This window comes from Brassica napus, chromosome A5 (assembly GCF_020379485.1).
Source record: "Brassica napus cultivar Da-Ae chromosome A5, Da-Ae, whole genome shotgun sequence".
Taxonomy (NCBI): Eukaryota; Viridiplantae; Streptophyta; class Magnoliopsida; order Brassicales; family Brassicaceae; genus Brassica; species Brassica napus.
Window position 1 is genome coordinate 15,487,339 of NC_063438.1, and position 10,835 is coordinate 15,498,173.

The following is a 10,835-nucleotide window of genomic DNA, read 5'->3' on the forward strand; positions in this document are numbered from 1 at the left end:
TTGGGGTCACCAAATGTTTGTATTCCTTAGAGAATCCAAACATTGTATTAACCAAAAGATGTAACAAATAATAAACAAGTTTTATAAGTCTCCCAAATCTCTAATTTACAAATTTATAAACCCATATAAAACTACATTTATAATCTTTTATAAAATGCTTCACATTATTGACCAAGACACCGATTGGATAATCACTTTTGGATTGTCTAGTGGATCTGTTCCAGCTTCATAAATCCTCAGATGAATCACGAAGATGTGCAAAATTCATTGCTATCTAACTGCCTGACGAAATAAAAAGATAATGTTAACTTTTAATCGTGTAAAGATACCTTATCCAAGCATAATGTTCATGTATTTTGGTAACAGTCTTACAAAGAATATAGGATAACACAACACAAGACTTCTCATGTTCACACGTTTATATGTTGTTCTATAGATATATACGATGAACTCTTGTTTAAGAACTTCTTTTATAACACCTTGTTTAATAAGACTTTCTAAATGGTTATAGACTCTTATAATTGATTTAAAGACCTCCGGTTGATTTCTTAACATGTATATACCTATATAAACCTTGAAAATAATTTACATACACTTTAAAATTATTTTATTAACTCTTATAGATTGTTTAATAAGTCTTTCTAAATGGTTATAGACTCTTATAATTGATTTAAAGACTTCCAATTGATTTCTAAACATGTATATGCATATATAAACCTTATAATTATATACATACCCCTTATAAATTATTTATAAACATTTATAATTTTTGTAATAAACATTTATATATAGTTTATATACTTTATAAATTGTTTTATAAGCCTTTCTAAATGGTTATAGACTCTTATAATTGATTTAAAGACCTCCAATTGATTTATAAACATGTATATACCTATATAAACCTTATAAATTATATACATTCCCCTTATGAATTATTTATAAACTTTTATAATTTTTGTAATAAACATTTATAAATAGTTTATATACTTTATAAACTGTTTTATCAGCCTTTATAATAGGTTTATAAAATTCATAAAAAATTAAATAAAATTTTATAAATGATCTATAAACTCTTATTAAGTATTTATATATCCTTATAACCCTTATAAATTATTTTACAAACTCTTATAAATGATTTTTATAAGTCATCATTAATTATTCGAGACTCTTATAAATTATTTAAGAGACTTTCTAATTGATTCCTAAACCTATAAACCATATAAATTGTATACATACCCCTTATAAATTGTTTATATAATTTCATTATGTTTTTATAAACAGTTAAAATGGTTTATAGACTTTATTAATTGTTCTATAAACCTTTATAAATGGTTTAGATACTCTTACAAATAATTTATAAACCTTTATAAATAGCTTATAAACTTTACAAACCGTTTTATAAATGATTTACAAACTCTTATTTGCTTTTCAGCTTTCTTTTTTCTTCATTTTTATCTTCTTTCATGTGTTATTTTCCTATATCATATGTTGCAAAAAGTATATCTACAAATCCTTGTTCCCATTAAATTTTCTTCATTTTATATCTTTGTTGAACTAATTGTACAGCACTGTTAAAATCTATTTCATCAAGATCAGGATGTGTTGGGGTCACCAAATGTTTGTATTCATCAGGAAATCCAAGCATTGTATTAACCATAAGAAGTAATAAAGAATAAACAACGTTTTATAAGTCTCTACAAACTTCTAATTTATAAACCCTTATAAAACTACATTTATAATCTTTTATAAAATGCTTCACATTATTGACCAAGACACCGATTGGATAATCACTTTTAGATTGTCTAGTGGTTCTGTTCTAGCTTCATCAATCCTCGGACGCAATCTCAAAGATGTGCAAAATTCATTGCTATCTAACTGCAAGACGAAATAAAAAGATGATGTTAACTTTTAATCATGGTCTAAAGATACTTTATCCAAGCATAATGTTCATGTATTTTGGTAACAGTCTTACAAAGAATATAGGATAATAAAAGACAAGACTTCTCAAATTCACACATTTATATGTTTTTTATAGACATATATGATCAACTCTTGTTTACAAACTTCTTTATAAAACTTTGTAAAGCATGGAGTTGTACTATCAACAATATCTTAAAACCCAGATTTATAAGAGGTTCTAATTCTTTAAAATACAATGTTCACTATCCGAAAATATTTCTCCTAACCAGAACTATTCAAATGACAAGTCTAAATCAATCTTATTTGTTTTTTGAATAACAGAGGAAAGAAAATCCTAAAATTACTTGAACCCAGATTTATAAAGGTTTATAATTTTTTGAAAACTCAATGTTCACTATCGAAACTCTTTCTCTTAGATCGACCTGTTGTAAACCAACCTTCGTTGACTTTTTTTTTATAACAGAAAGAACAAATCCAAAATATTACTTGAATCGAACAAAAAAAAAACACAAATTAGAAACATACCAGTGTGAATCGTGGAGAGGAGCCAACATCTTTGAGGTTTTGAATCGTGATTCTCGTAATTGCTTATCACCAGATACGTGAGAGAGAGTGACGATGGAACTCAACGGAGACGACGACGTACGGATCTCGACGGAGATGACGACAGATCTCAACGAAGAGAGAAGAAGGATCTCAACGGGGACAGATATGATGGATCTCGAAAAGAAGGACGGTGGATCCGACGGAGAGAGACGGTGGATCCAAACGGAGAGAGAAGAAGGATCACGACGGTAGAGAAGAAGGAGACGATAGATTGAAGATAAGGTAAGGTTAGTTTAGTCTTTTACACATTAATGAATGTGGTATTTATGAAAATGTCCTTTGAGTGGTGGTGGTATAAATGAAAAGTGGTATCAAGAAAAGTGTATAAGTAAAATTTCCCCTATTATCATTATGTCAAAAACTTTGATAATTTTCTCAATTGTTGTGCTCGATTTAAAATTACACATTAAGAAATATAATCTCCTATAAATACAGCCCAAATATACATATTTTCATATAATATTATATTAAAGGAAACAATACCCGCGCTTTCAAAGTACAAAATAAAACTGAAGTACAAAATAATACTTGTCTTTTCAAGTGGATTTTTACAGATTTTTATTTATTTTACTAATTTTAACTAGTTCATTTATTGTTTTCATTTAAGTATTTTATTACATCTTTTACATTCTTGTTCACTCTTCTAAACTACATTATTAATTATATTTACCATAACAATTCGATGTTATTTATTTTACGTATTAACCATAATAATATCACGTGTTTAAATGAAATGGCTCCATTAATGACAAGAATTTAAACCGGTTAACACAATTGTTTTTATTTGGTTACATAATCAGTTAGACATTAACATTCAAGTATACGTTCCAATAAAGATCATTTTTTACGGGTATCGGGTTTTGGATTTTAAAATTAAACTATGTTTGGTTATTATAAATTTTTGGAAATGAATCAATTTGGATTCATTTGGGTCCGGATATCCTTCTTTGAGTGAACCTATGTTGCTGCTGGCTCCAATGTAGCTTGTATGGTTGATCTCATGAGTTGGTGGTCCAGCTACTGACTTGAGGTCCTCATCATTCCCTCCCTCTTCAAAAGGTTTTGTCCTCAAAACCAATTTACCTGCACCAAGATAGAGCAAGTTAGGGTCTTACCTTGGTATATGGACAGTTTTGTGATGCATTGTCCATATGGTGGTTCTTCTTTAATCAGTAGGGAAGCTATGACCCCTTTCCATGGTAGGTCTATGCTTTCCCTTGGCAAGAACGTGGTCTCCTTTTTGAAATCTCCTATTTCACACTTGGTTTCTCCATTGACCACTGCTTGGGTGTAAGGTTGTGAGTTTGGTTCTGGATGCTTCTCCATTGTACCTATACCTGAATCATCACTTATGGGCAAGAGCAAGTGTTTCATACTTGAAGTGGAGGATTCAAAAAAATAGTATTGAGTAATATTTAGAGCTTCACTTACCTGGTTATCTTGCATTGATTCAGCTTCGGTATTTGCTACCTCTAAAGCATGATCAGCTGGTGTAGAGGTCTCTAGGATAGATTGCTCATTATTCTCTTGTTGTTGAGCTTCTGGACGTGTCTCCTCATTACCTCGACCTTCATAAACATTCTGGACAGAGTACAAGTGCATCATCCCAGTGTTTTGATAGTTAAGATTAATCACATTAAGTTCAGAAATCACCTTGTCATTAGTTGGGACTTGAGAATTTTCAAGTGTTGAACTTGCTTGCGCAGCAAGGTTGGGTTCTTGTTCCTTGATTTCCATGTTAGTACCTGAAATGTTTTTAACCTTTTGGGCACTAGACAGGTGTGTTAAGACAGTCATGGAATTACTAGAAACAGAATTAGATCCAGCTTTAATCAAGTTGATAAGATCATCAAACTTTTTATCTATTCTAGTAAAGGAATCACTTACCTCCAAGTTGGTTTCTCTTGCTTCACGTAGTGCCATCTTCACAGCTCGTTTTGTGGGGCAATCTTTTGCAAGATGACCTTGGCCTTGACACCTATAACAAATAACCTCAGGTGGTTTTAAAAATTTAGAGTACTCACCTTGGTTGTGCTTTACATGAGGTGTATGCACTGGTTTTGAGCTTTGCCTCTGGTTTGCCGGCTGCAAGACTTGGGGTTGTACTACTCTCTTTGTAGACACCTTCTGAGCGTGTTGTGTAGGGATGTAAGTTGCAAATATATCCCTCATGACCCCTATGAATTGCTCCCAAGTGCGTATAGGAGGCTCTTGAAATTGTTCCCTATACTTCTCTTCTCTTTTCCAATACCGTTGAGCCTTTTCAGTGAGCTGTCCTAGACCATAGGACAAGTATTCTCCTTTTGGAATTGAGTTGCACTTGAAGTACCTTTCCATGTCCTCTTCCCACTGAAGATAGTTTCTAGGGTCTTCACCTTTTCCTGAAAACTTATACAAACGAAACTGATCATATGAATTATAGTGAGAAGTTAAAGTTACCTCACGCTCATGTAGTTGTCTCGGTTTCAGTTTAACAAAACGTTTAGGACAGGTTCTAGGGGGTAATCTCCTCATCTCGACATGCTCATACATCAGCTCTTTGACATATTCCCAGTGTGGGGTTGGTTCCTTGAAGTAGATGCGACATTCTTCCTCTTGAAGCCACCATTGGTAAGCTTCTCCTACAAGGGTGTCTAAGGCTATGGACAGCTTCTTATGTTCAGGAACTTTGTACTCCCAAAAATAATTTTCCATGTCTTCCTCCCATCTGGAGTAGTTCTCTTTTCCTGAACAAGACACAAGTGTTTTGGTGAAAACTGTCGGACTATAGTCATAAAATTTATCAGTAAATTTTAACCAAGGTTTAGAATAGCTCTTGTTGATGGTATGGTTCTTGTAGCGGTCTTGTGGCTTGGAATCAAGCTCCCCACGACATGGTTCTTCCTCATATCCATCTTCAGCACTTGACTCTCTACACTGGTAGTCTTCTTCAGAGCCATCTCCACAGTTTTGATCTTCCCATGAGTATCCCGGTTCTTCACCCCAATCAACTTCAGAAATATTGTACTCATCAGCTTCTTCTTCAGTCGCCATGTCTACCAAGTTAAGGATTAAATATCTCAAGAAGATGATGAAAGTATTCTGAATCAAGTGATTAAACAAGAAAACGTGACTAGCAAAGTTAAAGGAAAGAAGAAGAAAAAAATACTAAACACTAAACAAAATGGGCAATTTCTGATTTCCTCTTTTTTTTTTTTTTAATAAAGTTTGCAAGTAAACAAAAATCTTTTGGAAAGGAATAAGTTTGGGTTGACCAGAAGAAGGAAAACTTTCAAAAACTCCACCAAAATTTGGAAACTCGGATATTAACTTAATTCTAACAGCTTTTATGTTTTTTTAAGATATGGATCTAAGAAACAATTAAATCGACAGGATGAAGAACAAATGAAGAACACAACTTTTTATGGGGTTTTAATATTTTTTGACAGAAATAAAGAACTAAATGCAACAAATGACAAACAATTTTATTTTTATGGTTTTATGAAATAGAAACAAGATAAACAAGATGCAACACAAACAAATATGACTTTTTATAGGTTTTATATGATTATGCAAAACAAAACTAAATGAAAAACAAAAGGCAAAACAAAATTAAAAGAGATAAAGGTTGGATGAACACAACCTGGGGATAGGAGCTTTAAGCTCTGATACCAAAAATGATACAAGCCTAAGCTAACAAAGGTTAGATCACAAGGCAACAAGAGTTGTCAAGCTTGAATGGGTCGATTGTCGCCACAAAGGGTTGCGGAAATATCCCTTTGATAAGACCAGAAGCCTGCGCCTATGTGAATCCACACAAAGACAGAGACCTACACTTGTATCCTAGAATGAATCCACAAACTAAGGAGACAAGAAAACGGACAAGAAATCTAAAGGAATCCACCTAAAGACTAATTGAACAAAACAAAGACAAACTTTGTAAACTGAATAATACTTTATTAATTTCGTGCAAGGGTGATTTACAAATGAGACTTAGCTCAGTTTAAATAGAAAAGAACACAAATGCCTAAAAGAATAACTTGGAAAGAAATAATAAGTGAAAAACTAGCCGTTGGACTAAGTTGGTGCAGAATCTGTTCATGTATGGAAGTTTTCTTCTCTCCTTGTATCTTGTGAGTTTGGGCAGAAAGAAATGCATCCTTGGGATCTCCTTGATGTCTGGATAGTCTCTAAGTCGTGCCTGAACAGAAGGGGAAAGAGCCGTTGGTCTTCAATAACTCCAAGTGTGAATGCATCCATGTAAGGTAAGTTGACAAATAAGGGATTCGTCTTGATCCTGTGGCTACTGGTGCATGGTAGAAACTCTCCAACTGCTCTTAGATATAATGAATAATCTCCTGGTTTCCACACGTGAGTTTGAGTTGCACACTCCTTAAGCAAAGAATTACTTTCCTTAATTTGAACCAGTTCGGATGCAGTGTAGATAGTCTGACTTGTAACGGGCATATCTCCTAAACCATTACTCCTTTTGGTATGAAACCAATTCGCTGCGTGCTCTGCTTGCTTTTAGAATCTGTAGCAACTAGTTTCAAAGTTAAATTCCTCATGGTTGCAAAGATATCCTTCTTTGAGTGAACCTATGTTGCTTCTGGCTCCAATGTAGCTTGTATGGTTGATCTCATGAGTTGGTGGTCCAGCTACTGACTTAATATGGTAAGACCATTTGGTTTTGGTCTTGGCTAACCCATAGTCACTAAACCATTTGACATCCCTACCTGTAACCCTTGGACCAATGATGGAGAAGGTAACACTGACCGCAGAAAGATACGGGAAAGGGAGAAGAGAACAGCCCTGAAAGGAAGTGATCATTCTCCTTTCTTCTCAAAGCCTCAGTCTCTCCACAAGATCCTTCTCAAGATTGCACAGATTCCTTGAGAAGATCTGAGACTTCTTTTTCATTTTGATCCTCAAAAAATTTATTTTGTATGCATGTTTAGAACTGATACATAGATGATAGTATTATACTAATTGAAGATAAAAAGTGGTTGAATACACAAATGGCCCTGTGTTTGTAGATACATATAGAGGAAGAAGAATGAACAACAAGATGAAGACTGAGAGACGAGAAAGGGGTCTATGGATAAGTAGAACACTCTTTTATTATTCCAAGTCTAAAATGCCAAAATTGGAAAGAAGGATTTTAACATTGTCGACAAGGTCTGAGCCTGTCGCATACTTTGTAATCTGTAAGCAACCCGACTGCGAAACCAAACATAGCCCACCTGCAAACAAAACACACAGAGAGACATCTCATGTCTAGGAAGTGCCAACTAATTCTTGAATCAACCACAGTTTCTGTGTGTGGTCATTAGTTTCTGTGTGTGGTCATTAGTAACGAAATGAATACATTCAGAACTTGTATGGGTCATACTCATCTCGCTCTATATCTAATCTAGCAAATTCACAGAACAAAATAGGACCACCATGACACAACACAACAAACTTTTAAGCTCTCTGTTATATGTCTGAATTTCAATATTATGCTGCAAATAAAGAAACATCAACACTAGAAAGAGCCAGTATGATCAAACTCTTCTCTCTATATATCTAAATATCTGATCTATTTGAGTTACTAGCAAATCCACAGAGCAAATAGGGACAAACAAAGCAATCAAAATTCAAGAAATGAGATCATAAGATGAAGTAAAAGGAGGAAGTACCTTCCATTGGAGATCTCGTTTTTGGGTTGGAAACCAAAGAAGGGACCTTGAGCAGCAGCTTCAAGCTTCTTCTGCTTAAAGTATTCTTGAAGCCTTTTAGCCTTCTGTCTCTGAAACTCCACCGTAACTACACTCTTACCATCAACAGCCACAGCGGTGGAGAAGAAGAAGAGGAGGAGGAACAGGTTTTTGCGGAAGTGAAGGCTCCCGGAGAGTAGGAGGAGCAGAGGGCCTTCGGCCTGAGAACATCTAATCATAAAGACACATGGCTTACTCGTAGAGAATCAGAAAGACGACGAAGTTGTAGAAGAAGAAGGATTAAGAATCCTGATACATTGAATCGGCGAAGCCACTGACATCTTTATTTCGTTAATGGGTTTCTTTAGTTGAAGCAACTGTTGTGTATAGTCTATGGTAATCTCTGTATGGATGAGACATGGCCAAGTCTCAGCTTTATTATAAACGGATTTTGGTTACCGGTACCTTTGGAAATAATCCCATGCGCATGAACGTAACTATACACTATCACTTGAACAAAATGATTATGACTGGAATACATTGGCAACTAAAACATGGAAACTGAAGAATTAACACTTGAAATCCTTTTTTTTTGTTGAATTTTCAACTCCAAAAGTTGTTGTGTGGATTTTTTTTATCATTACAGGACAGAGGGTTCCATAGACAGATGATGTTACATTGAATAACCTCTATAACACAGCACAAATTGGACAAATCATCAAGTGGTAGGTACACATCTAAAAGTTCCTCTTATCCAAAACTATACGCATCTCTTTAGCCATATATATATATATATGTCAAAGGTGCACAAGAAGTTGGCCAGAAACAGAGCGCATCTATCTCAACATTCAACAATATGAGCTGTGCCAATGAAAGCCCTTTTGTGTCTGAAAACATGCCTTTAGCTTCTTCTTGATCGAAGATCTGGTCACATGATTGTGCACATACAGCTTTTTCTATTTCCATGATGCAACTCATCATCCAATCCATCCACTTCACTGCATATTCATTCAGAGCAAAATAGAACCTTAAGAGGAGCAACGTTGGTACTTGGTATGACAAGTGGAAAAGAAAATAAAGACAAAACGTGAATGATAATAACAAGTACAACACAGCTTCTTAAGAAGAAAGAAAACTGTTGTGTATAAACATCACCAGTCTACATAAGGGAAAACTAAGAGTAGCATGTATTCAAAGAATGAACAAGTTCAATATATTTCTTTATTCCATTGAACTGCTGCTTATTCATGATCTAGAGTGTACTACAAAGATTGGAGAGTAATTTCAGAAGAAAAAGGAATCCACACATACCTAGGCTCAAACTCTCTGACCTCAGCAATCTCAATACCACAAGTGTCAGGCCACTGGACTTTCCTTCTGTCAGCATGATTCAACACACCATTATCTCTACTCACATCATCATCAGCAAGAAGAGCATCGCTAAATGATCTTTTCTTGAGGCTGCTCTTAAGTGCAAACCTATTACTACAACATTCATAGTCCACACTCTGTTGGGCACCATCCCTCTTGTCAGAAGGGAAATCGTGTGGTTGGGAAGGATTGTCGGGTCTATCAGATTTGCGACCAAAGCATGTAAGGGAAGTGCAGAGCCATTTCTTAGAAGAATCTAATTGAAACTTGGTATCGGTTTCTTCGACTACCAAATGATAATGTCTCCACGGGGATACTATTACAGGTTTGGGTTCATCCTTGTGGCCTAGTAGAAGAAGGGCTAAACCGTTGCTGTACCCAGAAGCTGATGAAGAGAAGAAGCCTCCACCTTCTGCTGCAAATAACATCTGTGAATAATGCTCATTTACACATCCAAAAACCAGTGTTTCTTCTTCTTCTTCCTAATCTGGTATGGTATGAAGTAAAACGAGATTTACAGCCACTCTAATTCATATTTGGAAGGAAATAGTTAAAAAACAAAAAGAAGGGCAAACAAAAGTGTGAAAATATGTATCAAATGGCGAAAAAGGGAGGAGACTCACGTTTCACTTGAGGATCTGAGATGCCCGGAGAGTATGCCGGCGTAAGCGTGGAGAGAGAGAGAGAGAGAGAGAGAGAGAGAGATTTTCTTTTTTTGATGATTTTTGCTTTGGCGATGAGTCAGACTCATAAGTAAAGAAGCGGCGCGTGAGTGGGACCCGTTTTGATATACTACAAATCATGTTAGAAACCGACCAGACATCGTATAGTCTGCAATTTTCGATGATTGATAACTAAATCTGCTCTCTATTATATGATGATGACTTTTCCGAATCAATTCAAAAATCACTTTGGAGATGTTGAAATGTCGGAACTTGCAACTCTTTTTCTCCTATCTAAACATTTGGAGTAGGCCAGCCAATCAATCATATTCATTAAATTTTGATCATGGAGGAGGGATTATATTGAAAACTTAGGCTTTAAAGGGTAAAAGCAGTTCAAGCAGAACAGATCATGCAGATCAAGCAGGACAAGTGCAGATCAAACGGAACAAGTGCAGATCAAGTGGATCATGCAGGAGAAAACCAGATCAAATAATTTATTATAACTTATGAATGACAAAATCAGTTTAAAACTATATATCATATATTTAAACAATAAAAATGACACTTAGATATCTAAACAAATATCTTAGATGTT

The 10,835-nt window shown here is 34.8% G+C and overlaps 2 protein-coding genes and 1 pseudogene across 3 annotated transcripts; all 3 read right to left on the minus strand.

The window, feature by feature from the left end:
• Positions 1 to 5,852, minus strand: LOC106453861. The gene is made up of 2 exons (XM_013896064.3): positions 5,324 to 5,852; positions 1 to 5,252 (listed from the first exon to the last, which is right to left on the minus strand). Exons 1-2 carry the CDS (start codon positions 5,535 to 5,537, stop codon positions 3,595 to 3,597), a joined length of 1,872 nt encoding a protein of 623 aa, XP_013751518.2. The 5' UTR covers positions 5,538 to 5,852; the 3' UTR covers positions 1 to 3,594.
• Positions 5,853 to 6,445: 593 nt separating this feature from the next.
• Positions 6,446 to 8,582, minus strand: LOC106345179 (annotated as a pseudogene).
• Positions 8,583 to 8,773: 191 nt separating this feature from the next.
• Positions 8,774 to 10,452, minus strand: LOC106345180. 2 transcript variants are annotated; one of them, XM_013784422.3, is made up of 3 exons: positions 10,199 to 10,452; positions 9,516 to 10,062; positions 8,774 to 9,202 (listed from the first exon to the last, which is right to left on the minus strand). In XM_013784422.3, exons 2-3 carry the CDS (start codon positions 10,001 to 10,003, stop codon positions 9,133 to 9,135), a joined length of 558 nt encoding a protein of 185 aa, XP_013639876.1. In that variant the 5' UTR covers positions 10,004 to 10,062; positions 10,199 to 10,452; the 3' UTR covers positions 8,774 to 9,132. The 2 variants fall into 2 exon arrangements, with proteins under 2 accessions (XP_013639876.1, XP_022575227.1); XM_022719506.2 differs by having other exon boundaries at positions 9,516 to 10,100; positions 10,199 to 10,291.
• Positions 10,453 to 10,835: the final 383 nt, after the last annotated feature.